This window comes from Podarcis pityusensis (assembly GCF_964106645.2).
Source record: "Podarcis pityusensis genome assembly, chromosome: 9".
NCBI classification, from domain to species: Eukaryota; Metazoa; Chordata; class Lepidosauria; order Squamata; family Lacertidae; genus Podarcis; species Podarcis pityusensis.
Window position 1 is genome coordinate 3,263,852 of NC_138034.1, and position 19,887 is coordinate 3,283,738.

The window sequence follows — 19,887 nt, forward strand, 5'->3', positions numbered from 1 at the left end:
ATCGTGCTTTTTTCTACAATTGTTTAATGGAAGCAGTTTCTGAAGGGCTGATCCTTGAGCAAAAACATGCCAGAGCTCTTTGTGAAGCTGCCAGTTATCTTGTGTTTAACGTTAACAATATAGTCCAATATTATAGTAAAGCATTTATACTAATGAATGATCCTGGCAACGCACCCAGGGTAGCAAACCAAACAGCCGTTTACAATAGCATGGTGCTATTTGCTATTTTGTGGTATTTCATGAAACTCACAAGCTCCATACTGAACAAATCATGACTTTTATGAGCGGCTGATGTTTGAAACTTCTGTCCCCTAAGAGCGATGCTGATTGTATCATTCCCACTGCTTGAAGGTTATATTCTTAAAATTGTTCCAAAATAACACCCGGAATGTGCTGATAGGGGTTATGTAATTACCTGCAACTGCCTGGGGCTGACAGGAGTTATAGTCCAAAAAAACAGGTTGGCAAAGGCTGCTCTTGGGAGCGGCTTGAACAAATACTTTTGGGTGCCCGCATTTCACTTCCAGACAGAAAAGCACTCATCCCCTCAAGTTGCTACTGGAGGGAATGGTGCTGCTGTGGGTAGCATGATAAAAGTCCTGTACAGTAAAAATACCTGCTTCTTACAGCCACCTAACCTGCCACAATTCTACAGAAGAGAGGCCGAAGATATCACCTGCTGAATGTACTACTGCCAATGTTTACTGGATAAACTGTTGAAGCATGTAATGGATTTCACCAGCAAGCAAAGTGCAAGTAATGGGGTCAAAGGTGCGAGATAAACACAACTGCACCATGACTAATTCCAGCATTCCAGCTGAATAATAGCAAACTATACTATGTGCTACTATCAGAAACAGCTGGGCATGCAGAACCTGGCACACTGCTTCTGGCAGGTATGTGCTAAGCTTTAACTGCTGTGATGCAATGCAAGACTGACTGATTTCCATCTGAAAACCCATATGCTCTCAATTTGTTTCCCAACAGCAGGCTACATTTCCTAGGGAAGATTCCTCCCAAACCAGATGTTCGCCAGCTTCTGTCCGCATTCCCCCAGGGGTGAGTTTAAAAGTTGCTCCACAAGCTTTTCTTGATGTTCAGAGCCAGCAACGGAGAATGGAGTCAGACTGCTGGTACTTATGGAAAAGGTTGCAGAGCAGCTGTTAAACTGACCTCTGAGAGAAAGCCAACAAGCTTGGGAACATCCCGTTTGGCTCCCAGGGTCTGAGGGTGAAAGTGTTTTAATTGCTTAAATGAGGATGGAGTAAAAATAAACCATAGCAGAACACAACAGCCAGTCAAAGAAGCCAAAACCACAGAGGAAAAGGCATATGTCAGCTAGGCATTGGGAGAGGGACCCCACTTCCAGGTGTTTCTATGCGAACGCTAGAAGCCTGGGAGTCACTGCCGTTTCAACGATGGCCTCCCATTTTATTGTTGTATTTTACAAGGTGCTATATTTTATGGAAGTGGAAACCACCCAATGGTTTTGATAGGCAAAGGGCAGGATAAAAATGAGTAAGTAAATAATAAAGCAAACAAGCATCTGAGCCAAGACGGGAGAGCTGAATAATTGTTTTTAAAGGAGAACATAGAGTAAGCATTAAGTGAAGCCTGGTGGACTGCAGAGAGCCAATGGGTATGAAATCCATAGAAAGGGCAGAAAGGGACATACAGGAAGTGAGGTCATTCCATACTTCCAACTGAGCATCGTTTAACATCACTAGAACTCCCCAAAGTGACAGACTCTGCCACAGGAGCAATGAGGGTGAGAATATGAGGCCCAAAGCAGAGCGAACTCTTCTATCAGTTCTCCATTTGCTTCCTGGTAGCCGTGGAACTACTGAGGCTTCCAGAACAAGTGCATTTTGCAGCAATAAGATCTGCTAAATCAGCTTCCGTAGCTGCAAGTTTGAGAACAACATCTATTAGGCACTTGTTAGAAGGATGTGTCAAAGGACATTTTTTGCCCACTAATTTTTTTGGGGGAGTGGGGTGTCTCCCAGGCATAGAAGCAATCCTGGAGCTCCTGGATGAGCCAGTAACTATGGGACAATCCATCTCACAAATTGCTTTGTAGGTCGTTTGTGTCTTCATCTTTTCCCATGGAAACATATTCACATTTCTACTGTGACAAGTCAACTTATGTGAAACTAAAATCTGCTTTTCCACTACACAATCGTAACACAAAAAGGGTTTCTAAATCCATTACATGCCTTTGCACCGCTGTATTTGCAATGTATCATGGGTTCTGGGTTATCTCATTCTCCCCTGTCTTTTAACTCCTCTTCTGTGCCTATGTCCCCCCTTCCACCCAAATTCAGCCCTCCCCTCCCCACTGTTGCTGTTCTTCATTCTGGGGTACAACTTTCTCTCCTTTCTGTGTGGATTGACCTGGAAGTCTCTTTGTACTCAGGAGTGTCCAAGACTGAGTTGTTAGTTGTGTTAGTCAGTAAAGGTTGGCTTTTCCTTTATTGATGGGGGGGGGGAGTCTGTTCTGAGGGAATGACAGTCCCACCCTCTGCACATGATGTACTATTCTGCTGCCTATGAGCCACTGTCACAATCTGCCAACAGCTTCACCACCAAAAACAACTCACGGCAGAGCCACTGGTGCCTGCTTCTGTGACTGCAGAGAAACACCAACACCAGACCTAGAAGTTTATCTTCTTCTCCTTTAAAGGAAGAAATTATGCAGCTGACTCTCCCATGATGGGGGAAATCGTAGGGGTCAGCATACCTGCAAGTGCAATGGATGAGCCTCACCCTAGGAAAACCACCTTTTTACAAGGGCAATGGCATCTGCCCTGCCAGGGATTTCCTCCTCCTTAAAAAGAATCAACGTACTCACAGCAAACCACTTGCATGGCTGATAGAGCTGATAGCAGGGCAAGACAAGCGAGGCCGATTGCCGAAACCCATTTTTAGCTAGACATGGAAAATAAGTTTAATCAGAGTATAGTAGCAATCTAATGGTGCCATGAAAATATGTGGGGGAAAGAGAAGGAAGAAGAGTGCATATGGGGTTGGGTGGCAGTGTTTCTGTTTTACTTAATATATGTGTGGGGTTTGGTGTCAGCGTTGCTTGTGCAGGTTCTCTGCTGTTCACTTGTGTTCCTTTGGTGGTGAGAGACTTTGGGGTTGGCCTGGGGTGTGGTTGTTTATTTGTGGTTGGTTGTGGTGGTCTTTGTTTTCGTGTGTGAGTGGGATGGGTGGGTGTTTTGGATCAGCTTAGCCATATTGATTCGTATGCTATTGGTGGATTTTTGTTGTTGTCTTGTTGGGCTGTGTATGTGATAAAGGGGAGCCATACCGGGGTGAAGGCGTCTTCTTCTATTTGTCCCCGTGTCAGTTTCAGTTTATTGGTTAATTTTTCTAGTAAGGCTGTTTCCCATACTGTTTGGTACCATTGATCCATGCTTTCTCCTGACAGGTCTCTCCAGTGTCTGGTTATGATGTTTCTGGCTGCTGACAGTAGGTGGGTTATGAGTTCTTTGTGATGTAAATGGGCATTATTGTCTTGGAAGATGTTTAGTAGGGCCAATTCTGGGGTGATTTCTAGTACTTGCTTAGTTATTTTACAAATTTTTGTATGGCCGTTGTCCAGAATTTTGGGGCACTCCCACCACATGTGGAGGTATGTGCCTGTGGAGGTGCACCCTCTCCAGCATTTAGGTGAGGTTCCTGGGCATATTAGTGTTAGTTTTGTTGGTGTTAGGTACCACCTGTAGGTCAGTTTCAGAGTGAGTTCTTTCCTTTTTGTTGATATGGATTTAAAGGGGGGTTTAGACCATATTCAGGTCCACTGGGTGGGGTTAATCTCATAGCCTATGTTGTCCTCCCATTGTTTTTTTGATTGCGTCTAGGGGGTTCGTGGGGTTTTGGAGTAGTATTCACCACCAAAAACACCACCAAAAACATCAGTATATTGCTGATACCATCGCTTTGCCGTGTCCCTTTGTTGGCAAACTACAATTAATGCAGAATGTGGCAGCTACACTGCTGACTGGCAGTGGTCACTGGGACCATATATCAACAGACCTAAAGCATCTACATTGGCTCAAAATATATTTCTGAGCACAATTCAAAGTGTTTGTGCTGACCTTTAATGCCCTAAATGGCCTCAGCCCTGTTTAAACCCCCATCACTTAGTCCAGATACAGTGGTACCTCTGGATACAAACGGGATCTGTTCCAGAGCCCTGTTTGCATCCTATAGAATAGAATCATAGAATCATAGAATCATAGAATCATAGAATCATAGAGTTGGAAGAGACCACAAGGGCCATCGAGTCCAACCCCCTGCCAAGCAGGAAACACCATTAGAGCACTCCTGACATATGGTTGTCAAGCCTCTGCTTAAAGACCTCCAAAGAAGGAGACTCCACCACACTCCTTGGCAGCAGATTCCACTGTCGAACAGCTCTTACTGTCAGGAAGTTCTTCCTAATGTTTAGGTGGAATCTTCTTTCTTGTAGTTTGGATCCATTGCTCCGTGTCCGCTTCTCTGGAGCAGCAGAAAACAACCTTTCTCCCTCCTCTATGTGACATCCTTTTATATATTTGAACATGGCTATCATATCACCCCTTAACCTCCTCTTCTCCAGGCTAAACATGCCCAGCTCCCTTAGCCGTTCCTCATAAGGCATCGTTTCCAGGCCTTTGGTTGCCCTCCTCTGGACACGTTCCAGTTTGTCAGTGTCCTTCTTGAATTGTGGTGCCCAGAACTGGACACAGTACTCCAGGTGAGGTCTGACCAGAGCAGAATACAGTGGCACTATTACTTCCCTTGATCTAGATGCTATACTCCTATTGATGAGGCCCAGAATTGCATTGGCTTTTTTAACTGCCGCGTCACACTGTTGGCTCATGTCAAGTTTGTGGTCAACCAAGACTCCTAGATCCTTTTCACATGTACTGCTCTCAAGCCAGGTGTCACCCATCTTGTATTTGTGCCTCTCATTTTTTTTGCCCAAGTGCAATACTTTACATTTCTCCCTGTTAAAATTCATCTTGTTTGTTTTGGCCCAGTTTTCTAATCTGTCAAGGTCGTTTTGAAGTGTGATCCTGTCCTCTGGGGTGTTAGCCACCCCTCCCAGTTTGGTGTCATCTGCAAATTTGATCAGGATGCCCTTGAGTCCATCATCCAAGTCGTTGATAAAGATGTTGAATAAGACTGGGCCCAAGACAGAACCCTGTGGCACCCCACTAGTCACTCTTCTCCAGGATGAAGAGGAACCATTGATGAGCACCCTTTGGGTTCGGTCAGTCAGCCAGTTACAAATCCACTGAGTGGTAGCATAGTCAAGACCGCATTTTACCAGCTTCTTTACAAGAATATCATGGGGCACCTTGTCAAATGCCTTACTGAAATCAAGGTAGGCTATATCCACTGAGTTCCCTTCATCTACCAGGCTTGTAATTCTGTCAAAAAACGAGATCAGGTTAGTCTGACATGACTTATTTTTCAGAAATCCATGCTGACTATTGGTGATCACAGCATTCCTTTCTAGGTGCTCACAGACTGTTTTCTTAATGATCTGCTCCAGAATCTTCCCTGGTATTGATGTCAGACTGACTGGGCGGTAATTATTTGGGTCCTCTCTTTTCCCCTTTTTGAAAATAGGGACAACATTTGCCCTCCTCCAGTCTGCCGGGACTTCGCCTGTTCTCCAGGAATTCTCAAAGATGACTGCCAGTGGTTCTGAGATCACATCTGCCAGTTCTTTTAATACTCTTGGATGCAGTTCATCTGGCCCTGGAGACTTGAATACATCTAAACTAGCCAAGTATTCTTGTACTATCTCCTTAGTTATTCTGGGCTGTGTTTCCTTTGCTGAATCATTTGCTCCAAATTCTTCCTGAAGTAAACGCAACCCGCGTCTGCGTGTGCTGCGATTCGCCGCTTCCACGTGATGTCATTTTGACCATCTGCGCACGCGCGAGTGGCGAAACCCAGAAGTAACGCATTCCGTTACTTACGGGTCACTGCAGAGCACAACCCGAAATCGCTCAACCTGAAGCAACTTCAACTTGAGGTATGACTGTACTGAGATCCAGCTCCAAGGGCCTTCTGGTGGTTCCCTCACTGTGAGAAGTGAAGCTACAGGGAATGCGGCAGAGGGCCTTCTTGGTAGTGGCACCTGCCCTGTGGAACACCCTCCCATCAGATGTCAAAGAGAGAAACAATTCTACGACTTTCTGAAGGCAGCCCTGTATAGGGAAGTTTGTAATGTTTGATGTTTCATTGTGTTTTTATATGTGTTGGAAGCCACTCAGAGTAGCTGGGGCAAACCAGTCAGATGGGTGGGGGTACAAATATAATGATGATGGTGACAAATATTGTTCTTGTCTTATAGTTTGATTATGCTTTACTTTTTGATTGTATTTTAGTTCATGTAACTTGTCCTGGGAAGTAAGAAATACGAGAAATAAACATACAGTGGAACCTAGGTTGTCAAACGCTTCAGAAGTCAAACGTTTCTGCTTTTGAATGCTGACAACCCAGAAGTGAATGTTTCCATTTTTAAACATGCCTCAGAAGTTGAATGGCTCCCGAGGTGCGTTTCTCCATTTTTTCCAATTGATTTTGTCAACCGTCCATTGAGCCTCGGCTGTTGAATGTTTTGGAAGTTGAACGGTCTTCTGGAACAGATTAGGTTTGACAACTGAGCTTCTACTGTACTACAGTGTTTTTATACATGTGAAATGTTGTGGTTATATTGCCCTCTACTGGACTTAGGGCATGGTTCCTTTTAATTACAAAAATAAAAATGAATGAATGGCTACAACAAGGTTAGCAGTTTATTTAGTTTTGAATATTAGAAGATATTTGGTATGATACAAAGTAAGCGAGGATAAATTAATCATAAAACTATGCTTGTTCTTTGTCAAAAGTCCAAGAAGTGATGTATTTGCTATTTCAACTCATTTTACAGATATTTGTGGAAAGAGCTAATTACTCCACTATAATCATCTCACTGGGGCATTTAGCTGATTTTGACGTGGCTTTTCTCCCTTGCAGGCTGAAACAATGAGGTGACAATCAGGTCCACAATTTTTTCAGCAGCTGACGTGAAAATAAGGGTCACTATGGCACTTAAGACTCAAATTTGTATAATGGTTAACTTGGTAACTTTCAAAGTTTGATGTGCTATGTATATAAATTGCAGTGGCTGGTGGTTGATAAAGTATGATTCTGTTTCTCCATCAAACTAACAATCCCATATGTAACAAGAGAGATTGCACCAAACTGGGCCAACCTGGACTTAGAGGTTTGAGAACTTTTATTCACTCACCACGGTTGGAGCATTCACTACCGAAAGGTTGTAGCCGTACAGGAAGGAGGACCCAAAGGCTCCAGCCAAAGAAGCAACAATGAGACTAGCAGACCAGTCCTAACATGAAAAAAGAAAAATGGAAACGGTTGAGATATTCTAAATCAATCAATAATAATAATAATCATTATTATTTATTTATATGCCGCCCCATCTAATTGAGTTGCCCCATTGACTCTTTTCAAAGGAAAAAGAGGAGCCCATGTGAGGGCAAATCACACATGGCTTTTAATAAAAATATGGTTTACAGTTTTTACAACAAAGGATGCTTTAAAATCCATCCTTTGGAACAAGTACCATATCTTTTGAGCACTGTTTGTAGAAATAAATATGGGGGGCGGGGAATACCCTGCCAAATTCTATATGAGCTATAACTAGTACAATAAGAAATAATAATTTTAGAATAAGCATCTGTATTTAAAACATTATATCGTCTTTCATAATCAAAAGACATAATAAACATAAATTCTTCCAGTTAACTAAAATATTCTGGCGTAGCAGGTACTGAAAATATCTTCTTCAAAATGTTTGCACAAGCATATTATGTAGGGATGTTGCTCATTGATCAGCCTGTAAACTGAGAAATCAATCAATCAAACAAACAAACAAACAAGTAAATGCATTTAAATAAATGTGCATTCATTTCCACTTCCTGTCACAGTAATATAGCTGACCCAAATCAGCTTCAAAGACATGTCCTAAACTAACCATTTCACTCATTAACTGGTCCCCACACATTAATAAACAAGACCCGACTCATGTCCTGATCCAAGCTTACGACTTCTGGGTATGTATTATTTTAAGGAACACATTAGCAACTTTTGATCAACATGCTCTTGGAAATTTCTTCAAAACTTGCAAATCCCAACCTGGCCCTGCCATTTTCCATAAGAGTATTGGCAAAATGCCCTCAGAACCTTTCCGCAGTCCCACAAGCTTCTGTGGTTGTCAAAGTAAGCTTTTATTAAACTATTAAAGAAACACAACCACTTTTGAACTGTCTTGTAAGGTTGTGTCATAAAGCACCATGGGAACCAGTTGGCTGAAGGGCAGGATAAAAAACGTCTTAAATGCTATTTAAAAATGTGTAACTTTCTCTTAATGAGTAGCTAGACAGCCTAGAAACATGCCCACACCAATTTGTTTGCTCTAATCCACTGTCAGCATTAGAGCAGACTCCCTGAGAGTTTCAGATTAGAAATGAGATTTTGACTGTGCTTTGTCGTCTCATACAGATTTTCGTAGAAGTGTTTTTCAAGCAGCCATTTCCAGAGAGCGGCTAAAACTGTGGTGGTTCCTTCTCTCATCTTCACTTTAGCTATGTAACAGCTCAGCTTTCACCAGTTTCCTGGCACCTGTCCATTGCAGATCATTTGGGCCGACCTATTGTCATGGTGATGGATTTGATTAAAGTGACAACAGAGCAGAGTTATGAAAAGTCCATAGGTAATGTATCTGATTGCTGGTAACCATGAACTCAGCATACGGTGTTTCACCAAGCCTAAAGTCCAGATTTTGTGCTAATAATAGCCTGTCATAGTTTGTTAGCAAAGCACCAACACTGGGTGTTCAAATGCATGATATACATACATACAAATAAATAAATAGAAGGCAGATGGAGGATGAGATTGATACCTTAAGACGGGCCAGTATTTCCATGGCACAGACAAAATTTAACAAACCTTGAAGGATTGTTGTAAGGCGAAACTCACTACTCCACATTCTTCAAAAGATGCAGAGGTTCCAATTAAACAGTACAGTGGTGCCTCGCAAGACGAAATTAATTCGTTCCGCAAGTCTCTTCGTCTTGCGAGTTTTTCGTCTTGCGATGCACGGTTTCCCATAGGAATGCATTGAAAATCAATCAATGCGTTCCTAGGGAAACCGCCTTCAGACCAGGTCCGGGGACAGTCTGTCCCCGGACCTCTTCTGAAGGCTGGGGGGGGGACAAGGGCTTTTCTTCCCACCCCCAGCATTTTAAAAAACCCCAGGACAGCGGAGGACTTCTCCGCTGTCCAGGCGATCTTAAAATGCTGGCGGGCGGCATTTTAAAATCGCCCCGGACAGCGGAGGACTTCTCCGCTGTCCGGGGCGATTTAAAAGCCCCTGGGAAGGCAGGCAGGGGGGACAAAGACTTTCGCCCCCCCGCCCGCCTTCAGAAGGTGTTCCCGCCCCCCGCCCCGCTTCGGAACAGGGTTTTAAAATGCTGGGGGTCGGGAGCGAAGCGTTCACTGCCGACCCCCAGCATTTAAAAATCTCCCCGGGACAGCAGAGACTTCTCTGCTGTCCCGGGGAGATTTTTAAATGCTGGGGGTCGGCAGTGAACGCTTCGCTCCCGACCCCCAGCATTTTAAAATCTCCCCGGGACAGCAGAGACTTCTCTGTTGTCCCGGGGAGATTTTAAAATGCTGGGGGTCGGCAGTGAACGCTTCGCTCCCGACCCCCAGCATTTTAAAATCTCCCCGGGACAGGGGGAGATTTTAAAATGCTGGGGGTCGGCAGCGAACGCTCCCGACCTCCAGCATTTTAAAATCTCCCCGGGGCAGGCGGGGGGGAAGGCAGGCGGGGGGGAGCAAAGACTTTTGCCCCCCGCCGGCCTTCAGAAGAGGTCCTCTTCTGAAGGCCGGCTGTGGGCGAAAGTCTTTGCTCCCGACCGCCAGCATTTCCCTATGGGCTTTCGTCTTGCGATGCAAGCCCATAGGGAAATTCGTCTTGCGAAGCGCCTCCAAAACAGAAAACCCTTTCGTCTTGCGGGTTTTCCGTCTTGCGAGGCATTCGTCTTGCGGGGCACCACTGTACTTGTGATTGACAATATCCTTTATTTTAATCAGAAAAGTACTCTGTCGCTTAAACAGGGCACAAAACTTTGTTTTGATCAGCATGCTGCCATTTTTTATGTTCTGTTCTGACAACATATGTGACTGAGACATGTGCCACTGTGGCTAGGCCAGACCTCTCAAGGAATAGGAATAGTTGGTGCACCACCTGAAGCTGGTCAGATACCACCCTGGCTATAGCCACTTTGAACAGGACATAGCAAAAACAAGAGCCAGAAGGACCCCAAACTACAAATCTGCGTTGTTGTTGTTTTAAAGGGAAGAGCTATGCAATTCAAAACAATCTGAACCCCTGTTCCTGGGGAGGTCCTCTTCGCCACTCAGATAACTGAATTTTCTGAGTTATCACATTATAGAAAGGAGAAATCTGCATGCCACCCACATATTGATAACAATGCACTCTAAAATTGCTGTTCAATCTCTCCCAGCACATTCACATCGATGGGAGACAACAATGATCTCTGTGGGACATCAAAAGTCAAGGCGTTGAGTGGGGGGACTCAGAGAAAGGACTCAAGAACTTGGAACAGGAGCAGATGGTGTGGTGAGATGCCGGCTCTCACTTGACCTTGTCCTGGATGAGAGGGGGATGGGGCAAGGCGGTGGGAGGTGCGCTGTGATGACCTCCCTCCCCACCCCCTCTACCTTCTGGCAAGCACCAGAAACATGACTGACCAAAGGTCAAGTGAGCACGGCCAGCCCACCAGGCTGCCCGCTACTGCTTGGAAGAACCAGAGCAGAAGAACCAAGGTTTAAAGTGATCTAATTAAATTCAGTTAAAATAACATGCTATTTTCTGAAAATTAAAAATAAGGGCCCAATGTTTATCAATTATTGCAGTTTCTTTGCCCTCGTTGCCCAGGCACTGCAGGTTCATTCACAATACAATCTGCACATATAAAAGGGCTTTTATTTTTAAAATAAACTGAAAATTTGGGGAAGATACCTGGAATCTCCCTGAGCCCTCCCCACAGCTGTGGCCCTGCATGTAAAACAGGGAGTGTGGCTCAGAGGACAGGTGTGTGTACAAGGCAGCTGGAAAGTTTAAGGCTCATCCTCATCATGATTTGAAGGGAGAACTTCCTAGCTTATTCCTTTAACCGCTGATTACATATATGCACTCCGGATTTAAAGAATACCCCCCCCCCCAATAAAATTCTGGGAACTGTAGTTTGCTAAACTGCAGCTCTGGAACTGCAGCTCTGTGGGAGACAAACAATAGTTCCCAGGATTCTTGGGTGGAAGAATGTGCTTTAAATATATGGTGTGTGCACATGTTACACCAGTAATTGTCAAAATTCTGCAGGGGTAGATGTATGGTACTGTTCCTGTTCATGCATACTATGTTGATAAAGACATAAAGACCAGTAAAGGCACACTTTAAGGCAAGACAAGCAAAATACAGTGGTACCTCGGGTTACATACACTTCAGATTACAGACTCCGCTAACCCAGAAATAGTACCTCGGGTTAAGATCTTTGCTTCAGGATGAGAACAGAAATCGTGCAGTGGCGGCGCAGCAGCAGCAGCAGGAGGCCCCATTAGCTAAAGTGGTGCTTCAGGTTCAGAACAGTTTCAGGTTAAGAACGGACCTCTGGAATGAATTAAGTACTTAACCCGAGGTACCACTGTACAAATTCCTCCCCACCCCCAATTTTACAATGTTCAGCTTTGGCCCTGGTCTGGGGAAGCCAACTGGGCTCTTCTTGAGGCTGGCACTGGGAGAAGCAAGCATAATCCTGGAGGGATGTGCTTAACTGCAACTCGTTCACAAGCATGAGGCTTCTTTTCAGCCGGGAATGACAGCTAAAGGGTTAAGTCAAGGGCTTAGTGGAGCTCACAGGTAGAGATTAAAACTGGTGGGAGGGAAGAGGAGAGCAGAGAACTTTCTCTGCCTGCTCTGTTTACACTTCCTCTCTTTCTGCCCCTTCGCAGAGAGGGCTAATAATAACCAGCCAGCTCATTCCGATACAGTTCTTCTCCTTGGGCGACAGGACCCTGGGCGGGCAGTATTTTTAGCTCTGCTATCCAACAGCTGTTGCGCCAAAGCAGAAGTCCGCGTCTGCAGGGCTCTGGTGCAAGTCCCGCTGCCCCTCTGAATGTAGCTTGGAGCCCTGTGCCAGCCCCACTCCCCCCCCCCCAAGAGCCGGGCTGGCGCAGGACGAGTCCCCAAGGGATCGCGCCTGCTCTTCTGTCTCGGGGGATTATTCTGTGCAAGAATCTCCCCATTGAAACGCGCGCGCGCAGCCGCAGGTTGTGACGCTGGCCTCTGAGCTCGTGCAAAGCGCCCTTTCCAGTATCCAGTAGACCAGAGAGAGGGCAGCCGCGCTCTCGCCACCTGCCCCCCATCTGAAGAGCGTCTCTTCCGCGCCCCCGCCCGCCTTCCCGCCCCGGGAAATGCAAGCGCCAGCGACCTCCGCGCCCGCCCGCCCTCGGCCCAAACCGCCTGGCGCGCGGGTGGGAGCCGCGGAAAAGCCACGTGGAGCGCAGCTGTGCGCGCCGGGCTCCGCAGCCCGGACCAGCCAGCCCGGGGCCGCGCGGCGGGGCTCCTTACGTTTCGCCTTCCTCTCTGGCTGCCCGTGCGGAGCAGCGGGTCGAGGTTGGTCATGCTGGGGGCGGCGCGGGGCCTTCTCCTCCGGCGCGCCCGGGGCACATGGACAGTGGCGGCGGCGGCGGCGGCGGCGCCCCGGTACCTGCTTGGCTGCGCCAGGCGGGCGGGGCGTTGCAAAGGTGGAGCGAGGCGCGGCGCCGCCGGGCCCCGCGGCTCAGCAGCCCGGGGGAGGGAGCGGCCCTGCACCGCCTTCTCCGCCAGATCCGGCCAACGCAAATTCGGAGCGGCGCCGGAGTCCAGCCGCACAGCCACCGGGGCGCAGTCGGCGGCAGCCCGGGCTTCGCAGGCATGGTGGGGCGGGGGGGGGGGCCGAGACGCTTTGGGAAAGGGGCTTCCCTCTGCCGTGCGCCGCTCCAAATAGCTTTGGCTAGTTGCTGCGGAGCCACGGAGAAGGGTCGCAAGATCACCCCTCAATGTCGGGCTGCTTAGAAACATTCCCGAGTGGGTTGCCGGGGGTGGGGATGGATGCGAGGAAATCCCCGTCCACGAGACCGGGTGCGTCGGAGGCGCTTCGCTTATTGCCTGCCGCTTCCCTTCGGTGAAAGAATCCGATTGTTCTCGAGCACATGGCTGAGCTCCGCTTCTCAGCATGTTATGCAACGGCTGCGCTGCGTCATGTTACGTCCGATTAAGGAAAAGGGGGAAAAACCCCACACGCTTGTTTTGTGCACTGTGTAATGGTCTCAAGTCATGTCTGAAGGGGCAACATCTTCAGGAGTGGGGGGGGGGGTCTGCGTCGGGGAGTCGCGGCATCATCACTCTTGCAGGTTACCTCCAGGCTGTTTGGCAGGAGGGATTCAAGCGCATACCAGAACGCAACAAATCAACTGTAGAACATGAACTTTGCAGTCTGGAAAGCGATGGAGAAAGGCACTGGGGGAAATGTGGGGCAAACAAATGGTTAACAGGAAGACGTGCAAACATCCTAAAGCAAAGCCAGATTCATGGCCATGAACTGCCCCACATAGTAAGCACCCCTTTGCAGGAAATTGGATGTGAACTGGGACTTTTTCACTTGTAAGCTTCAAATCGGTTTATGCCACAAATCAATATATAAAACTCTGATTTAAAAATGTTGGTTATAATGTAGACACAACTTTTCTTCTTCCTTCTTGCTCCCATTAACAGTGTTTACATATAACACAAACACAACAATTCCCTATTGTAGCTGGATTGTTGTAGCTTCCAGTTTAGGAAAGGTATACTTTTTGTACTTTCTGCAATTTCAATTTTTACACTGTGGGGCCAGATTTGAATATTTTGAAACTATATCTGGTCCAGAATTCAACAGTGACCATGGAATCATAGAGTGGTAGAGTTGGAAGGGATCCCAAGGGTCATCTAATCCAACCCCCTGCAGAAATGCCATAGTGGATCTGCATCAGCACAGCCAGACACCTTCCTCTGCCCCGGCTGCAGCAAAATATGTCTCTCCTGTATCGGTTTCTGCAGCCACAGCAGGAACTGTAACTCTCAAATGGTTTGACTTCACCCCCAAAGGTGTACTCCTCCATTGTCTCCCAAGACAGAAACCAACAATAATAACATTACTGAGTCCTGGCCAGAAGAGGCAAGAGAATCCAACACTTTCTGTGTGAAACACACACACCATCCTGCCACACCCAGCTATAAATGCCTATCAGGCTGCCAGGAAAGGCAGCTAAAGGACACCAATCCATTCTCAACTACAGTCGTACATCGGTTCCTGAACACCTTGGGAGTCAAACGTTCTGGCTCCCGAATGATCGAAAACCAGAAGTGAGTGTTCTGGTTTTTTAACTTTTTTTGGAAGCCAAACGTGTGGTGTGGCTTCCGCTATTGTTCCCCGCGTACCTGCACAATCAGGAACCAATCAGAAGCTGTACCTTGGTTTCTGAATTTTTCAAAAGTTGAACGGACTTCTGGAACAGATTCCGTTCGACTTCCGAGGTACATCTGTACTTTGGTGTGTGTGGGGGGGGTCACATTACAAGCTTGTTTTTAGCCCAGAAAACTAACACAGAGGTCCCAAAAGTATAGGTGCCTTGCAAATCCCTGGATTGGGTTGACTGACATTTTGCAGTCATTTCTAGAGTTAAGGCAGAGTAGAATGAGTGCATGCCTGATTCTTTCAAAGTTTTCTTGTAGCACCCAAGGTATTAAGGAAGATAATACCCCAGGCCTCTCCAGAGTCAGACATCACGATTTGTTCTTGTCCTGCCACCGGGCTGGGTATACACATTCATGTTTTCAACACCATTTGTGCCCACGAAAGTTTTGTGGCAGCCATATCGCTTTGTTTACAGTAGGTGAATGACCCATAGTTTCCTACTAAAATCGTGTAACTTTTCATACTATAATTATTCTGGGTGGGGGAGGTGTCCCATTTTTGTTGCACCTCCCCTCCAGGTAGCAAAAACACAGTAACTTTGGAGAAGGATTGCAGAGCAACTAATAAAGCACAGTGATGTGTGGATGGTCCAGTATAAATCCATCACTGATGCACTATTGTTATGTCAGCGACAAGTTGCATAATACACCTTCAGAAAAGCACTAGTCTGGAAGGGCCTTAAGTGATTTTCTTTCTAGCAAAGTGGAAAGAATAGATAAAGCAGTCCTTCCTGGTCAGTCTTGCACAGACCTTCCATTGTGTTACTTTGCCGCCTGGATTCTGTTTTGAACAGCGCAAGTCAACTTCAACAGACTCATTGATGATAGAGACAAGCAACTGCGAGAAGAGTAGAGAATATTTGCAGAAGGGTCCCTACCCTCAAGAATTCTAAATTGTCTTTTAATTGCAGGTCTCCAGTGTTCAGCTTTGTGCTGAAAACGAGCAACAGAAATCACCGAGGATCATATTCTGAGCCAAAGAAAAAAAAGAATGACCCTCAGTGCCATTACTGGTTTTGAAGCCAAACCGCAAGTTCTCCACGGTGTTTTGGAATCAGCCCTTTTTCTTCCTCCGCAATACCTTCTGGTTGTGATGATTTATTTCTGTTTGCATTATTTATGTCGGGTGGTTTTTCCCCATAAGAGAGTTTGCACAGCAAATATCCAGAGGTCCACAATTGTGCTCACCATAGAGCGTGCCCAAATGACCTCTAGCATGTATGACAAGCCTCCATCTCTTTCCACAGCTACTAGGCTGTGGAAGCTGATCATTGCCCCAGCCCAGCCTCCCTGACCTGGTGGTCTGTTTTGGAAGTGCAGCACCAATCAGGGATAACACACGCAGAGAGAGAAAGAATTGTAGAGTTGGGAGGGACCATAAGGGTCATCTAGCCCAGCCCCCTGCAATGCAGGAATCTTTCGTCCAATGTGGGGCTCGAACCCACAACCCTGAGATTAAAAACCTCACGCTCTGTCAACTGAGCTATGTAGTATCTCATCATCCAGGCTTAAGATTCCATCAAAGAACTCTGGCTGTGCAGCCAAAACAAAGAAGATCAAGGACACAATCCAGTTCCTCCTCTCCTAGTGCCCAAGGTATGTAGACAAGCTAGAAGCTGTTGGACCACTCCAATCAATCACAGCAGCCTTGGCAGTTGTACCGTGTTCCATGAGGTCCATGAGGCCACTGGTAGCCCAGCTCCCATGTCTGCCAGCTCTCAGCTGCCCTTGCTGGCAGCTGAAGGGGGGAGCTGCAAATTTGCAAGTGTGCGTCAAGTCACATCCACACTGATGCATTTAAATCAGCAGTCATGTCTTACTCCCAAAGAATCCTGAGAACTTTGTGAAGGGTGCTGGGAATTGTAGCTCTGTGAGGGGTCTCCTCACAACACTCAGCACCCTTAATAAACTATAGTTTCCAGGACTGTGAGGGTGGGGAAGCCATGACTGTTAAATTGGTACAAGAGTGCTTTAAATGTTTAGTGCAGATAAAACCAAAATCTAAGCGACACTAGGAAAAGGTTGAGAGCTTGGCAAAATGAGTGCAAAACCCTGAAAAATCATAATCTAATGTCTATCCATTGTATAATATTTGAATTTAAAGAAATTGGCCATTATCAATAACTGCATCTCTTTGCTTCTAAACTGAGTGTACCATTAACACATTTAAGTACTGTATTTCAAAGTGTAAAAATGTATGACTTACCACTTTCTTCTTGACTGCAGGATTATCTTTAGTCTCACCATTACTTTTCTCTTTAATCTTCACTCCATCAATTTCCATTATGTTTTCTGTTGAAGACATGAAAAAGTTTTTGCAATTAATTCTCTTAAAGTCTGCTGGCAGGTATACTGCCACATGAGGAGATCTGCAAGTCACATCAATTGCTGGAGGTTATTTAAAAATGTAAAAATTCAGAATAGAAGGCCTTGGTTTTGTGCAGCAAAAACCTCACACAAGTAGCACCATCATTATACACAGCATCAAGGAACGGCATCTTTCAGGACCCTGTGGGTCTTGACTTTCATTTCAGGAGAAAAGGGGAGATTTATCTACATTTATAGATGGGGGGGGGGGATATTTGACCTTGCCTGATATCAGAACATTGGACCATGCAGACACAGAAAGGATCACACTTCATGTAGTTGCTGAGAAGAAGGAAATTCAGCAGCTGGAGCTTGTCAATTCCCTTTCCTAAGGAACTATTAAAGATGCAGGAACCAGCTGTTCTTCAAGGGCTAAGGAAACTGAATGCTACATATTGATTTTAATTAACCAAATCTTCTATCGGTGTTTCACTGTGAGCCTCTAGTATTTATGTAAGACTGGTGTGAGGAATCTTTGGCCTTCCAGATGTTGCTGAATTACAGCTTCCATCATCCTTGGTCAGGCATAGGCAAACTCGGCCCTCCAGATTTTTTGGCCTGCAACTCCCATGATTCCTAGCTAACAGGACCAGTGGTCAGGGATGATGGGAATTGTAGTCCCCAAACATCTGGAGGGCTGAGTTTGCTTATGCCTGTCCTTGGTCATTGGCTGTGTTTGCTGGGGCTTATAGCAAAAGCTCTCCACACTTGCTGTGGTGTATTAACATTGGGATAGTTGTGTGTGTGTATAACAGCAGCAGTTTTCAAACAGCGATTATGCAGAGTACCAAGAAATTCCATTCATATCCTAATTAAGCAGTGACGCATTTCTTTGCATCCTGGAAAGGAAGAATGCTTCATACAGTCGAAACCCCAGCAGGAATTAAAGTTGATGGCTCTAATTACAATGCTGAAGTTGTGTTAAAGCCAAGATGGCAGCACTGTTCTCCTGGAAAGGCAATCAAACATATGCTATGAGGGCTGCCCAAAAGCCATTACAATACGGTGCTTAAGATTCATTATTATTCTATGGGATGGGAATGCCATCTGTGTAACACTTGAGAGATCCAGCCTATTGATACTCTGCACCAACCTTTAGCACCCAAACTTTATTAGCCAGATTAAGTGGCAATATTTATGTATATAATACTTTTGCTGTCTTCAAAGATAACATCCATATTATTACCAGGAACTAGAAACTTTACAAATTAGCGCATACAATCAACCTCAGTTGATATTAGAAGTTGTAGCTTGATCTACTTTATGCCACAGTTAGGATGTGCTGTTCTGCTATCCCTTCAGTGCTGGATTTACATATAAGCTAAGCAAGCTATAGCTTAGAGCCCCACTCTCTTGGGGGCCCCCAAAAAAATTAAAGAAAAAAACCCTGGATGTTCATTTCCAAAATATAAGATAAAATAACAAATAAAATAAAACCTGCATATAGCAACAGTGTTTTCTGTTGTGTAGGCTCCTTTGATGTCAGTAATGGGTCGCGCCTGCTAGCCTGCTCCCTCAAATATCACTAGTTTGCTCATTTCTATATACAGTGGACGCTCAGGTTGCGAACGTGATCCGTGCAGGAGGCACATTCGCAACCCGCAGCGTTCGCATCCCGCAGCACCACGTCTGCGCACGCACGGGTCACGCTCCGGTGCTTCTGCGTGAGTGCTGAAACCCAGAAGTAAACCATTCCAGTACTTCCGGGTTCAACGCAGTGCGCAACCCGAAAACACACAAACTGAAGCATCTGTAACCCGAGGTATGACTGTAAAGGGTGCCTACATTCTACATGGACTGGTTGTATGACAACATGTGCAAATGGCTTGAGATACCTATGAGGTCCATAAATTACCATATTACATATGTTCAACACAAAAAACAGCGATAATTTGTTGTTGACAAAGGACAGCTGGACTTATAAAGGGCCACATTACCTTCAGTATCTTAGGGCCTCATCAAACCTAAATCTGGCCCTGTATCCCTTGCCCTTTAAACGAGAGGTAAAGGTATTTTATTCTCTCCCACTGACATTAACGGGGCTTACTGTGTCTGCCTGGATCTGCCCCCCCCCCTTCCCACTGCTCCTTCCCTGCCTCTGTCCTTGTACAATTAGGGATTTCAAATCCCACAGAGACCCAGGCTGTACCAAGACTTCTTCACTAGGTGGAGCTGCCACATTCTGCGTGGAGCTTCAAAGAAAGAAACAGAAAACCAGCAATGGATATTTCAATGTCTATGCATTGTTGGCATATTCCACAACATGCATAGGCAAACTCGGCCCTCCAGATGTTTTGGGACTACAATTCCCATCATCCCTGACAACTGGTCCTGTTAGCTAGGAATCATGGGAGTTGGAAGCCAAAGACATCTGGAGGGCCAAGTTTGCCTATGCCTGTTCTAGAAGAAGTATTTTAATTGCCAGCATCTTTATAACAGCCCTTTGAAGGCAGCCCTGTTCAGGAAAGTTTTAAATGTTTGATGTGTTTTATTGTGCTTTTAATATTCTGTTGGGATCCACCCAGAGTGGCAGGGGAAACTAGATGGGCAGGGTATAAATAATAAATTGTTATGATAATAATGATAATGATAAAAACACTTTCTTAAAGGGGACTTCTGATGGAGACCCCAGAAAGCCACCAGCACCAGTCGTCACTGGGCTAGCTAAACAACTTGTCTGAAGGAAGCTTCCTAGAGTCATTGAGTGATAACTTCTTTTGAGCACTCTGCACTGCTCAGTCACAATGGCTAAAGGGACTCTCCCCCTGCCCCAGTGACTTGGGTATGGTACAATGGATAATGATCTGCAAAGTTCTTGTGCATGTGTGGCCACTATCCTTTTGGGGGTACAAATCACCACTAACTTT

The 19,887-nt window shown here is 45.8% G+C and overlaps 1 protein-coding gene and 1 long non-coding RNA gene across 5 annotated transcripts in view; one reads left to right on the forward strand and one right to left on the reverse strand.

The window, feature by feature from the left end:
- SLC2A9 (solute carrier family 2 member 9) overlaps nt 1-19,887 on the reverse strand; it is an 89,012-nt gene that overhangs the window by 42,467 nt on the left and 26,658 nt on the right. For 2 of the 4 annotated variants that reach the window (XM_081021532.1, XM_081021533.1), the window contains exons 2-3: nt 16,860-16,945; nt 7,298-7,396 (exon numbers count right to left, since the gene is read on the reverse strand). In XM_081021532.1, the coding sequence (XP_080877658.1) occupies nt 7,298-7,396; nt 16,860-16,937 (177 nt within the window). In that variant the 5' untranslated portion in view covers nt 16,938-16,945. Of the gene's footprint in view, nt 1-7,297; nt 7,397-12,727; nt 13,391-16,859; nt 17,214-19,887 lie in introns of those variants that run through there. The other 2 variants (XM_081021531.1, XM_081021530.1) reach the window with 2 other exon arrangements.
- Nucleotides 12,671-16,853, forward strand: LOC308485699. The gene is made up of 3 exons (XR_013990687.1): nt 12,671-12,772; nt 14,285-14,542; nt 15,565-16,853. It is a non-coding gene; the product is annotated as an uncharacterized lncRNA (long non-coding RNA).